The 14,220-nt window shown below is 45.6% G+C and overlaps 1 protein-coding gene across 9 annotated transcripts in view; it reads left to right on the top strand.

The window, feature by feature from the left end:
• Nucleotides 1–13,078, top strand: part of LOC138296309 (zinc finger protein OZF-like) — a 145,759-nt gene extending 132,681 nt beyond the window's left edge. For 2 of the 9 annotated variants that reach the window (XM_069235327.1, XM_069235329.1), the window contains one exon: nucleotides 11,442–12,893. In XM_069235327.1, the coding sequence (XP_069091428.1) occupies nucleotides 11,442–12,295 (854 nt within the window). In that variant the 3' untranslated portion in view covers nucleotides 12,296–12,893. Of the gene's footprint in view, nucleotides 1–11,441 lie in introns of all 9 variants that reach the window. The other 7 variants (XM_069235328.1, XM_069235326.1, XM_069235335.1 and 4 more) reach the window with 7 other exon arrangements.
• Nucleotides 13,079–14,220: the final 1,142 nt, after the last annotated feature.

Below are 14,220 nucleotides of genomic sequence, written 5' to 3'. Positions count from 1 at the left end.
TGGAAGTGGCCCTGGCAAACAGTTGTGTGCACTTGGGATTGCGTATGACAGTGTTCTCATGCATATATCGGTATGACAGATGTGTGACAGTTGGCATCAGCTTTCCCCTTGATTTTTTCCAGCATCTCATAAAATTGTAAATATTGCATTACTTCCACGAAGCAGCACATTATTGATTATACAGTTGTAATACCAGGCAACGTTTTGTCTATGGAAACTTTCAAAATGTTCTGCAGAAGGTCCTAAAATGGAAGCCCCTTGCAATCCTCAAGAAAAAAAGGATAGTACTTTATATTGGCCAGCCTTCCATAACCACCTCCCTGTCAACTGAAAATATGTAGAAATGTGCAGCTTGTACGTAAACCCATCGGCTTAAAGAGGTAGGCACCTGCTTCAAAGACAAAGCGGAATCCTCTGTAGACCACACATAGCCTTAGTTCTAACCTGCCAGCTTTGGGGACAAGTTCATCACTTCCATATGCTAGGAACATTATCCCTCAAATTGTCATCATGTTGGCTACCATAAGCTTACTATGCTCCTTACTGTTCAGTAGTGCAAATGGTCTTTTTAAAAGGCATGTTGTAACCAATGACTGTGTTATGCTCACATCAGTCTGTCATGCCTGCGAAGAATAAGTACAAGGCAAAAACTGGTGCAGCAAAGTCTCACTTTTCCTGATGTCTTTTTTTGGTTTGGGGGGTTCCCTACCTGTCACGATCAATTGCTTATTGCCTGTGCAGCAGAGCTAGGAAGGACGCATTTCTTCCTCTTCAGTGGTTACCTCGCGTAGCATCATCACACCTCAGCTATGGAGTGGGTCAAACCTGTTGAAATAGAAGTCACTGCGGGATTGCTTAAGGGTATTTAAACAGATGAAATAATTCACTTCACTGATCTTCTCCAGTACTAGTTAAGGGTCAGGTCATTGATCCTGAATTACTCTGAGCTTTTCGGACTTCACAATCAAAACATCTTAGTAGGATCTACCCATTTCTTGATCAGAAACTGTCTGGCTTTCATATTCACTGATATATTTTTTACATTTCCTAATTTGAAATAACTTCTAGTACATAGCCCATGACATGGTGCAAGGTTGTTCTGAAATTGCTCCCCGCCCTTTTTTTCAGAAGACTCAGGGCAATTCACATAGGGTGCCTAAACTTTAGTTCACAGGGTTTGAGCTCTATTCTCTGTAGTGATGACCTCCTGTAAGCGAATAAAGTCACAGCAGGAGGATTTCCTATTTATTCTTTTTAGTGTTTTTTCATGCCATTAAAGCCATTCCAATCTTGCTGAAACGTTTAAGAAGTCCGACAGTTTGTGGTTTAAAAGAATTGAAAACATAGAGCTCACGCCTCACTTAAACATGATGGCCTCAGGTGGGTCTACATTAAGTTTCCCATTGTTCGACACTGCCTTGTTAGGGAATCCCAATCTAGGAAAAAAATGACTATGTACCAAACCTCTGTAATGCTTCTAAAAGGTAAAGCTTCGAGACACCTTGCTGGAGGTTTTACAAGCACTATGATGAACCTGTTTCATTAGTAGTGGAACGATCTAATTTATTGTCTGGCGTCATACTTTCATAGTCCTTGACATGTTAGGTCAAACCAGTTGCTGGAAATCCTTGATATTGTTTCTCCCATGATGGGCCAGTGTGACGGCTTAATAACATAAACATTGCAACAAATGTGTATTTCTACAGCACACCTTCAGTCAGTGGAGGTCTTTTGGCACTACTGACTGATCATGGATTTTTATTGTCACTCAAGTGAGTGGACACTCTGGAATTCAAACTTGTGACAATGGGGTCAAACACAGAACTCCCATTAGACAAAATCCACTGTCTCAATAATTACAGCAGAACTTCTCTCGCAGTTGCACTAGCTCAACCCACAGCCGTAAACTTAAATCAAGTGACACAACTATTAGGGTGTATGACATAGTTGATGCTTTGTTCTCGTTTAAAAGTATTAATTGATGTTCAAACAGACAGCGCTGAGAAAATTAAATGACTTACATATAATTGCTTTCCTTAAAATCTCCTGTTAGGCAAATAACGAACAAACTCTTACTTAACTAAAGACGAGGAGCTAGTCTCATTGCGATCCTCAGTGTGTCCAGTGGTCCAGCACCAATAGTGTGTTACTCAGTAGGCCAGTAATCTTGGAATGTTGACTTTTGTCATGTTAGCTATTCACTTATCTGTTTATAAGTCTATTTAATGTCTTTATTTTGGCTAATCATGCTAATTTTTATTCATTCATTTATTTATCGTGTTTTTTACTTTTGTTCTTTTGTTTTCTTTGACTGTTCTTTTATGCTTTAGTTTTCTTTGATTGTCGTTCCCTTTGCTGTTGTGTAAACATTCCATGAAATGTTTTATCACTTCATTATGTTTGTACAGTGATTTGATTTAAAACACCATCAAAATTCAGTTATTAACTAAAGCTTGCATAGGCCAAGCTAAGTAGACTTTGATGGCATTGTTTGATCACGTTGTACCAACTCACACCATGAAGAACACCATTGTTCTAGACATCCATTAAACTTTAGCAGCCCTGTTAAGCATTTTGACCAACACAATCATTTTTGCCAACGCAGAAAAACTTAATTAGTATGAAAATAGTTTTGACTGTCTGGAGAATGTTCTCCCAGAGAAGTCGAGAGCACATGATGTGAAGTACCATTAGCATGCTGACAAAATTCAGTTTTACGTATAAGTAGATGGGAAGAATGTTTAAAAATGTGGTTCAAGATTTTGTTAAATCAAGGTTGCAATATACAAAGAACCTGCAGTGCAAGCCTGCACCAAATCTGGAAATTATATTCTACCTAGAATACAGCTCCAAGATTGTTAATGGGCATCTGTAAATTTCAAACATAGTACATCATATATGACCTGCTTTAGATGACCAACAATAAATACTTTTAAGGCGCTGTCTTTGTTTTCACAGCTGTGAAGTGCATTTGAGTTACACACCTCGGTCTCAAACACCAGGGGGCATATTTACAAGCCCATAGCGCCTCCTTGCGCCGCCCTAGCATAATTGTTTTTTACGCCAAGGCGGTATCAAGGAGGCATTTCCCCGCGCCAGATTTACAAAGTGGCGCAATGCTTCCATTGCACCATTTTGTAACCCCTTGCACCTCATTATGCCTGTGTCAGGCATAATTTATGCAAAGGGGGCATTCCCCAGAAAAATGGCGCATTGAAATTTATGGGAATTCACTGCGCCATTATTCCTGTCATTTTTAAAGCCTGCTCAAGGCAGGCGTTAAAGTGACAATCCAGTTGTTTCCATTGGGCTTCCCCACGCATTGCTGGACTAGCAGCATAATTTTTGGCGCTAGTGGACCAATGCTTCACAATAGCATCAAAAATGTGATGCTGATATTTGGGCGGGGTCAACCAACATGGCCGACCGGTTGTGAAGCTCGGAGGCTCCGCAACCACACCCCCGGCAGACACATTAATCCGGTGTCTGGAGGGGGGCTTTTAACTGGTCACGCCCTGGGGCCCACTGAGCCGAGGCAGAGGAGCCCGGTGAGTGTTTCCGCTGGCGCGTGCGGCGCTCAGCTGCGGAGGGCAGGAGCGCGGGCCGGGAGCCTTGCGGCCTGCGCTTCATTGTGGCCCTGAGAATGGTGAAGGACACCCCTGTGTTGGGCGATGGGGCGGCATTCATGGAGGACCGGCGGGGGGAGCAGTAGAGCCCCTCCAGGAGCACCTGGCGGCCACGTGGAGCAATGTTGAAAGTAGGGCGGTCCAGGCGAGGAGAGAGAGCCAGGGACCGCGGGAGGGAAGACATCAGCTCGTGACCCCCTATAGAGGAAGGGGGGGGGCGCGGGCCCCTGGATTCCTGACCCTGTTGCATGACCCTAAAATGCCATTGAGGTCAGCCCACGTGGAGCTTCCCCGTGGAGGCATGTGGCCAAGGAGTAGCAAGACTGACATTTCTCTTCCTGTGAAAGGGATTTCTATGGCGGTTTCAGTGCGGGGAGATCTATCCCGGTAAAGAGCAGCAGGGGGTCAGCAGAGGAAGTGGCGCATACAGTGGCAAGAGGAGCACAAGCGAGAGAGGTGTCTGGGGGGCACCTATACCTTGACGGAAGCTACAATCTAATAGGGTCTCTAGCTATTTTGCGCCTGCCAGATCCATGGAGCCCGATTCTCCGCGGTCAGGGGACATGGCACTAACTAAGGAGGACCTTCTGTCATCCCTTCGCAACTTCAAGGCGGAACTGTGAGAGGAACTCACGGCTGACTTTAAGACTGCGCTGGATGCGTTCCAATCAGACATTAATAGTCGCATAGCCTCTCTTCAGGTGGACGTGGATTCCATGGGAACCCGTACGTTAGATCTCGAAACGCAGGTCCACGAAATAAACCAAGTAAGTCCCATGGAGAAAGAGGTCTCACAGCTCAAGTCGCAACTCCAGTTTTGATACTCATATGCGAGGACTTGGAAAACCGCTCCCACAGAGATAACATTAGAGTGAGGGGGCTGGAGGAGGGCAGTGAGGGAGCGGATCTGGAAGCGTTTGTGGTGGGTCTCTTCTCCACCCTGTTGGGCGACGAACACCCAGTAGTACGGGTTGAAAGAGTGCATAGGGTGGGGAGTCGCTCCGCCAATGAGAGTAAGAGACCTAGAGACATCCTGGTAAAATTGAGCTCATTCAAGATCAAGGAGCGCATCCTTCTAATGGCGAGGCAACAGGACTTTGTGTCTTTTCAAGGGGCTCAGTGCACACTTTTCCAGGACATTGCTCCAGCCACATTGCTCTGCTGGCAGCAGTTTCACCCGGGCCCAGATGAGTTGAAATCGAAAAATGTTAGGTACAGATAGACATTCCCCTTTGGCATCACTTTTGAACTTAACAACAAATCCTACCACTTCATGGAGTATGGGGTGGCGGCGGCCACACTGGAGCTGCAGGAGAAGAGTGCAGACATCGGACTCGACGCACCGGGAGAGTCACAGCGTCGAGTGTACCTCTCCGCGTCCACTGCTGTGGATCAATGGAGGCAGCTGAGGAGGGGGAAAACCCCCAAGATGTAGACTTATGCATCTAACCCACATCATATGACCATTCGCCTAGGGGCGGAGGAGAGGATTTCGGATGGAGGCCGCATGGGAGCTCTCGAGGCCCCGGGAGGGGAGAAACCCCCTTCGGGGGGGGGGGAGCCTGGAGACTTTGGACTCTCCGTAGGGGTGCTAGTGGACTGAGCGCTTCCGGTGCGTTCCCTACCGTCCCTACAGTAAGTGATAAAGGAGGTCCTCACACCGGACACTGTTAGAACTTTTGAAAGTGGTCTGATGGGAGTTGGATGCGGACGAAAACCCCTTCCCGACCGTGAGGACCGCACAGAGGATTAAGTATCAGCAACTTATAGTTTCTGAGTTGTTACCTGTTTTGTTGTTACTTTTTATGTTTGATTATTGTTTGTTGTCCCTACTACACGTGGATGAACAGCCTGGGGGGCGGGCAGGAGACGCCGGGGGTCTTGGGACAGAGGGGGAGCGCTTGGGGTCCCGAGTGCCAACTTAGGTCAGATGTACCCACAGACGAGGCACTCTTGGTCACACTGAAATGATGCTACATTTTCTAACATAGAATATTAAGGGGCTTAATTACCCCAATAAGCAGTCACAGCTGCAGAAATTATTCGACGACCACTAATATGATATTGTGGCATTGCAGGAATCACATCTCAAGAAGGGCGAAGGTCATAGACTGCAGCACAAACACTATCCGCAGATATATACAGCCTCTGCGTCAACAAAGCATTGTGGGGTGGCCCTGCTATTCCATAGGTTCTTGCATTTCCAACTCTCGGGGTTGAAAAAGGATAAGGAGGGTAGATTCCTGTTGGTCAAAGGCACCATGGGGGGACAGACTTGTACGGTAGCCACACTCTATGCGCCTAATAGCGGCCAAACGCAGTTTCTATTGAGCTTCCTTGATGTGCTGGGGGGTTTTGCGGAGGGTGAGATAGTGCTGCTGGGAGAGATTACTTGATTTGAGACTGCTTACAAGTGCCTTTGCGAAATCCGTTAAGATGGCCCTTCACAGATTGGGGCTCCTTGATTCTTGGCGTGCGTTTCACCCCACGGTTAAAGATTATACATTCTTCTCCCACTCTTATCGATCCTACTCCAGGACTGACTATATATTTTTAAGCCAGGCACTTCGACAATCTCTCCGATCGGCAACTATCCACCCGATTATCATATCTGACCACGCACCGGTTGAGGTGGGCTTGGAGTGCCCCTCCCGAGTTCAAGGAGTAGACGTTGGTACTTTCCAAACATTTTAACCCAACGACTCAGGACGAGTTGGGGAGAGCTGTCAGAGAATTTTTTCAGAATAATAAAACAGGGGACATTCCTCCCCCCACCACCTGGGATGCGTTTAAAGCTGTCCTCAGAGGCACATGCATCTCATTAGTCTCTTCACTTTACCAGCTGAAAGCCGAAGAAAGACAAGATCTGGAGAGTGTATTGAAGGAGGCTGAACAGTCCCATAAACTTTCTCCTACTTGGCAGACTCAGAGGAAAGTAACTTCCATTAAAGGCAAATTGCAATCTATTTACACGAACAGGGCAGAAGTTGCATTGTTAAGGCTCCAGAGATCTCATTATGTCAAGTGGAACAAAATAGGCACTCTCCTGGCCAGGCAAATACGTGCCAAGCAAACAAAGGGCAAGTCAGGGAAGCATTATTCGGGTGAGGAAAAAGCGCAAGCTTTTAGGAACTTCTATACCCGACTCTATAAATCAGATAATTTGAGCGCTCCCGCCCAGGAGGGCTACTTGCGCCACACTCAGCTCCCGCAGGTTTCTCGCACCACTAATGAGTTTCTGGCGGCCCTATTCACTACAGACGAAGTGCGGGAGGCCATTGACTCCCTTCCACTACACAAAGTGCCAGGTCCTGATGGATTCACTGTGCATTTTTACAAAACATTTGGGGCAGAGCTAACACATCACCTGGCTGATCTGTTCAATTTCATAAGAACTGAACACACACTCTCTCCCACTATGGGGGAAGACCTGATCACACTTATTCCAAAGGAGGGGAAGGACCCTCAGCCTCCTATTGGCACATCGCCCTGCTTAATCTTGATGCAAAACTTTATACCAAAATATTAGCCTGGAGACTTAAGGGGGTGTTGCCGGATCTGGTTCATCCCGACCAATCGGGCTTCATCAGAGGTCGGCAAACACATGATAACCTAAGAAGGGTCATCCACCTGATGGAAAAGGTGACGAAGAAGCAGGTCCCAACTATGCTGTTGGCACTGGACGCTGAAAAGGCTTTCGACCTGGTGGAATGGTCCTTTTTGCTAGCGACCATGCGACGATTTGGGTTCGGGGAACAGTTCATAGCGATGGTAATGAGCAACTACTTGGGTCCCCGGTCACTAATATGCATCAACGGGGTGACTTCTGATTTCTTTGACCTCTCCACGGGAACCAGACAGGGTTGCCCCCTTTCCCCATTGTTTTTTGCACTTAGCGTGGAATCTCGGGCAGCCCGGATACGGGCTGATCCGAATTTTCAAGGCATCCAACTTGGCCCTGATTAACATAAGATCTCACTGTTTGCCGACAACATCTTGCTTTTTGTAACTCAACCACGTACGGGCCCTCCAGGAGGAGTTGGGCCTCTTCGAGAATGAGGCAGGCTTCCAAGTGAATAGGGGAAAATCCTAAACCCTTAACTTAACAGTTCCTTCCGCTGAGATGGGTGTGTTAGCTGCCACTTCCCCATTTGTATGGGCCAAGAAAGAAAGAAAAAAATGTGTACCTGGGAGTCAGGCTCACCCCCAGGGTGGCTGACCTATTTAGGGCAAATTTTCCACCCCTCCTTAGGACGCTACAAGCAGATTTTAAGAGATGGTCAACACTCTGGCACTCATGGTTAGGTCGTATCAACACAATTAAGATGACAGTTCTCCCACGGTTTTTATATCTAAAGATATTTTATATCCAAAGCCTGCCCATTGACATTCCTAAGGATTGTTACGCCGAGCTCCATAAGATGTTCACCTGGTTCATTGGGCAAGACACAAGAGCTCGGCCCTCCAATAAATTGCTTACATGCCCCAGAGACCAGGGTGGTTTGGCCCTCCCGGATCCTCTCACATATTATAGAGCGGCACAGCTCCGCGTTATCACTGAGTAGTCACTCCGAGAATCCAACAAGTTGTGGCTACACATGGACAGGGCATTGACGGGGCAGACGTTATAGGATGTGCCGTGGAAACCCAAAGGAGACCGCCCGAAGAACGCTTATCTCAGCAACCCCACTGCTACTACCCTTAAGGTATTGGACATGGTGACAAGAGCCTACAGGCTCACAACCTTTCCTTCACCCCATATCCCAATGCACTATAACATGGCCTTTCCCCCGGGAGCTACCCCAGGTCATTTTGATAAGTGGAGGGAGGGAAGTTGCTTGACGATCGCTGATCTCTTCCATGGGGAACATGTCCATACATTAAAAAACTGCTGTAGAGACTTTCATTTACCCATTTCTGAGCGCTTTCATTATAATCAACTACTCCACTGGGTCACTCAGCCTCATGTGCTGGCGGCGGCCACCAGGGATCTTCTTCACATTGAGAGATTTGTTCAGCAGGGGGGGTAGTGCGGGGTAGTATTTCTACACTATATAGGTTGTTGAAGTTGGTGCAGCGTGCTTATACCCCCGGCATCTGTCCTTCTGGGAGCAGGTTCTGGAGTCCCCGGTGGAGGAGGGTCTCTGGCACCACCTGTTTCAGGACAAAATCAATTATAACTTCTCCATGGGAACTAGGGAAGCACATTATAAAATTCTCTACGATTGGTATCTCTACCCAGAGAAACTCTACCCCCTGGTGTCTGATAGGTGTTGGCAGGGATGTGGGATCTTGGGAGATTTTATGCACATCTGGTGGGACTGTCCCGTTATTCGCCCATACTGGAACCAAATTCTGTCACATCTAAAAGAGATTTTGGGTTACCTCACTGGCACATATTTTATCGGGCTTGTGTGCTCCGGAACTGCAACGCCAAACACGGGGCGATCGTTCTATTCTGTGGTTGGCACTAGGTGCAGTGAAGACGGTATTAGCGTCATATTGGAAAAAAACAGAACCACCCCCAATAGCATTGTGGTATACTAGACTGTGGCGCGGGCTTGCTATGGAGCGATTATCTGATAAATTGGACGACTCCAGGAGAAGCTTTGATTACATTTGAGACCCTCTGGTGAGGTTCCTCTCCAGGGGCATAGAGCTCACAGCCTGTAGCCCGCGTCTTAGGGCTCTGCACCTTTTCCATGTGTAAGAATCAGTCCACAGGGAGGGGCACTGAGTAAGGATTGGGTGTGTGGTGACTCGGGTGCGGGTGAATCCCTTGCTTTTCTGTTCTCTCCTCCAACTTTACACAACGAGCTATATGAGATGGGACACATAGGGCCATATTTATACTTTTTGACGCAAAACTGCGCTAACGCAGTTTAGCGTCAAAAAATTTTGCGCCGTCTAACGCCATTCTGAAGCGCCATGCGGGCGCCGTATTTATGGAATGGCGTTAGCCGGCGCAAGCAGACCGGCGCTGCCTGGTGTGCGTGGAAAAAAACCACGTAGACCAGGCAGCGCCGGCGTTGGGCAAAAATGACGTTAGGGCGTCTTAAAATGGGGCAAGTCAGGTTGAGGCAAAAAAATCGTCTTAACCCGACTTGCGCCATTTTTTAACGACGCCCATCCCCCATCAACATGACTCCTATCATTGTAAAGATAGGAGTCATGCCCCCTTGCCCAATGGCCATGCCCAGGGGACTTATGTCCCCTGGGCATGGTCATTGGGCATAGTGGCATGTAGGGGGGCACAAATCAGGCCCCCCTATGCCCAAAAAAATTATTTAAAAAAAAATAAAAAATACTTACCTGAACTTACCTGAATGTCCCTGGGGTGGGTCCCTCCGTCCTTGGGTGTCCTCCTGGGGTGGGCAAGGGTGGCAGGGGGGGTCCCTGGGGGCAGGGGAGGGCACTCTGGGCTCATTTTGAGCCCACTTGTCCCTTAACGCCATGCCTGACCCAGGCGTTAAAAAGCGGCGCAAATGCGCCGTTTTTGGCCACGCCCACTCCCGGGCGTCATTTTTGCCCGGGAGTATAAATACCACGTAAAGGCCTGGGAGTCATTTTTTAAGACGGGAACGCCTCCCTTGCATATCATTAACGCAAGGAAGGGGTTCACGCAAAAAAATGACGCCCACTCCGGGCACTTTGGCGCCCGAAGCGTCTAACGCCATAGTATAAATATGGCGTTAGTTTGCGTTAGTTTAGCGTCGAATTTGCGTCGAAAAAAATGACGCAAATTCGGCGCAACCAGAGTATAAATACGGCCCATAGTTTGGTTGTTTGCACTGTGGTTTTTCTTCTTTTTCTTTTTTTCTGTACGTGATATCACATATGTCCGCGCTTTGGCACTTTTTCCGGGTGGTAATGTTCGAGATCTACGTTGAATGTAGCTCTGACCTGTGTTGAACATTGATATGCTTACAGTTGGGGTGAGGTGGGGGGGCTGACGCGCCTGGTATATTGCTCGAGCCTATTTGTGATTTGAATTGCTTATATCACTGTTTTCTTAAATGATAAATGTTAATAAAAACAGTTCACAAAATAAAATGTGATGCTATTGTGCTAACGTGCACCATGGCGTGCCATATTGTAAATACAGCACTACCCTGGTGACGTTAGGAGGGACGCAAGAAAAGTGGCGCATCATAGCTGATGCACCACTTTCTTGTAATTAAGCCCCCATATCTTCAAGTAGGTCTTCTACTGAATGTCACATCCAGCTTTCTTATACTTACTATTGCATGCCAAGAGTATTCAACTGTTTCTATTGGTTAATTTAATTACCATCATCAAGGATTCTACACAATCTTAAGATGACCCCTTTAGTGAGAAGTTTCTATTATTACAAAATACATTGATGATAGTGAAATGTTGGGCCCAGTTCACAAAGATTTTTCCATGAGTAGTTGTACCTTAATCCTATCTAAAATGTGATTTACACCTGAACTTTCAGTCCTAATCTGCAGAGCTAATCTACAAAGCATTTGTAAGACACAGGTATTACCAGAAAGTGTTTGTGAATTAGGCCTGGATACTCAGGATATTACATGTAAGACAGGCTAGAGAGACAAGCTCATAGACTACGCTCTGTGAATCAGGTCCGCATACCTCACCCCTTCTGCAGAACCTTAGGCATACACTCCTTCGCAATGAATGGTTGAACATTCTCCAGAATAGGACCAAGTTGGGAAATCAACTTCAAGTCTCACTAACCAAACATGTTCTAACAATGAATTTTTGTTAAGTATTGGTAAAATGGCTTGCAAAAGAATAATTCACAAAATAACTTTCTTGAATGTTTGCTTTTAGGTTTCAAGTATACAGTGGGTTTTCACTTATCCCTGTACCTTTCTCTCTGTATCCCAGTTGCCAATACATCAGTAAACCCCACTGAGCAACATCAAGCAAACAACCTGAAGAGAAAGTACACCGCCACTGAAAGAGAAAATGTTGGGAGTGACAAGTCAGATCTTTTTAAGCATCACATCCTGTATCCAGGAGAAAGCGTATCTGCATGCAACAAATATAGCAGCACTTATAGTCAAAGGCAAAAACTTGCTGTGGAGCAAGAAACCAACGCAAGGACAGAAATGGGTAACCGGCCTCAATTTGGAAAGAACTTAACTGAACCCCCAGCCGTGAACCCACATCACAACATACACACCGGGTTTAAACTGTCTACATGCATCCAGTGTGGAAAGTATTACAGCCAGTCTGCAAACGAAACAACACTGCAGCAAGTAAAAAATCGAGAACTGCTGAATAAATGCAGCGACTGCAAGAAGAATGCCAGTCAGTTGGAAAATCAGAACAAACTGGTTGGTGGACGAATATACGGGAAAGGCCTCAGACAGTCACAGTCGCGAATCATGCATAAGAAGTTACACACAGGAGAAAGGCCTTATAGCTGCAATGAATGTGGGAAGAGCTTCAAACAGTCCCAGACTCTTACAACACATCAGCGAATTCACACTGGAGAGAAACCGTACATTTGTAGTGAATGTGGGAGGTGCTTTAGCGATGTTGCAAATTTAATTCAGCATCAGCGAATACACACAGATGAGAGACCTTATCACTGTCCTGAATGTCCCAGTAGATTTCGTCGGCGTGGTCATCTTATAAGGCATAAAAGGACACATGCAACTGATTTATCTTCCCTCTAAAAATCCACAATACTGATCCCTAAATGATTGACGTTCGGTGATATGGTGATACCATGACCATAATCTAAACACTGCAGCACTTCAACAATGGTTCTTGTTTCATTAGTATCCTCATTGTCCCCTTGTTGATGCTTGCAGTCACTGTAGCTTGGAGCACTATCTGTTTTTCTTCAAATTGAGTACAAATCACCATTTTTGCAGAGACCTAGTAGTGCAAAGAGACAACTCAGTAATGCCAAAATGTGTTATGCAACATAGTATGGTTCAAAACGTTTATGTGTCATGTATTCTCTCCAGCCACACACACCTCAAGATGTACTAGCCAGTATTACAAAATAAAAGTGATATGTGAAATGCTTAAATTAATCGAGCCAGTTGTAATAACTCAGAGCTTTATTAAAGATTGTTTTTTGCCTACAGCTCCACTTCAAACTTAGACTAACCATATACACAGAGTTTGGCCTACTCCGGCAGGAACAGTCAAGCCCAAATTGACAGACCAGGTCTCGTTTAGATGGGAACACAAGAAAGTATTCTGGCTTTGGCCTTGGTGGGTCTTCCTACTAAAGTATACTTTGATTCTAATGGCACAGTGAGCACAGGCCCCATCTCTGGCTTCCGCCATTTTAAAGCAAACAACTAGTAATTACTCTGAACCTCATTCCACAACATAATTTCTGGCTGGACTGCTTTTATTAGAAAAGGTCCAAGTCTGATTTATGTGTTTGGTCTCTTTCTTCAGTGGCACAGAGTGTGCAAAAATCGTGGACTGGTATGCAACACGGAGTAATTACAGGATGCTGCGATTAATTCAAGAATTCCATCATTCACTTTTTCCTCAGTATTACATAAAGGCATGAAGAGTCAGGTAATGTATTTCAGATTTTGCCAGTTGCGCTCATGAAGTATTTGCACAAAAGAGTATTGGACATCAACAGAAGCACAAATATTGAGTCATCAGAAATTGGCCCTCCATTAGAAATTGCTTCAGTTGTCATCAGCAGTTTTGCTCTAAAATAATATCTTATGTAAGGCAGATGAAGCAGACACATAAACCTACTACACATTTCATGGAATGCAATAGAAGCACCATGTATTTCACTAACAGCTGATCAACATAAGGGAAAACCTACCTGCCCCTACAACCTTAAAACCAAATACACTGGAGCTTGCAGGATAAAGTAAAAAAATGACTTTAACCGGTGAAAAATATTTATTGCAGCACATCAAGGGTCAGCATTTTCTCAAACTTGATTGTGTTTCTGGTTCTTCTCTATTCCATAATGATGGCCCCAGGGTGCGGATGTGCCAAGATGTGGTATTTCTGGTTCAGACAGCTGACTCATGATGACAAATAACATTCAAAGAACAGCCGTATTTTTGAATCTGTAACATAAGAAATTGGGAGGATAAAGATTTCGTCAGTGAAGTCCTCTTATTAGGCACATGCAACTGATTTATTTTCGATCTAAAAATCCATAATAGTAATCCCAAAGTGATTGACATCACGATGCCACGACAAAAGTCAAACACTGTGGCACTTAAAATTGTTTGTTGTTTAATTAGTATAATCAGTGTCCCTTTGTTCACCCATGCAGTCGTAGTAGCTTGGAGCACTATCTATTTTTCTTCAAATTGAGTATAATTCACTGTTTTCGTACAGACCTATTAATACAGTGTGTGATGAAATGGACACCACATTTAGATGGCCTAATATTAGAGAACCAGAGACACAGGACCTGATTTATGGTTCAAAGGACGGTGTGCTATCTGTCAAAGTGGCAGAGAACTTATCTCTGCCACTGTGTCAGAAAACGATCCATCAAATTTAGAGGTGACTGCTGGCCCAGTGCTCATCTCTGTACCTGGAAGGGAACTCACCATCCGCGCATACACTCTAACGTACTAAGGGGCATATTTATACT

Source organism: Pleurodeles waltl, chromosome 5 (genome assembly GCF_031143425.1).
Source record: "Pleurodeles waltl isolate 20211129_DDA chromosome 5, aPleWal1.hap1.20221129, whole genome shotgun sequence".
NCBI lineage: Eukaryota > Metazoa > Chordata > Amphibia > Caudata > Salamandridae > Pleurodeles > Pleurodeles waltl.
This window is presented reverse-complemented; position numbering and strand designations above follow the sequence as displayed.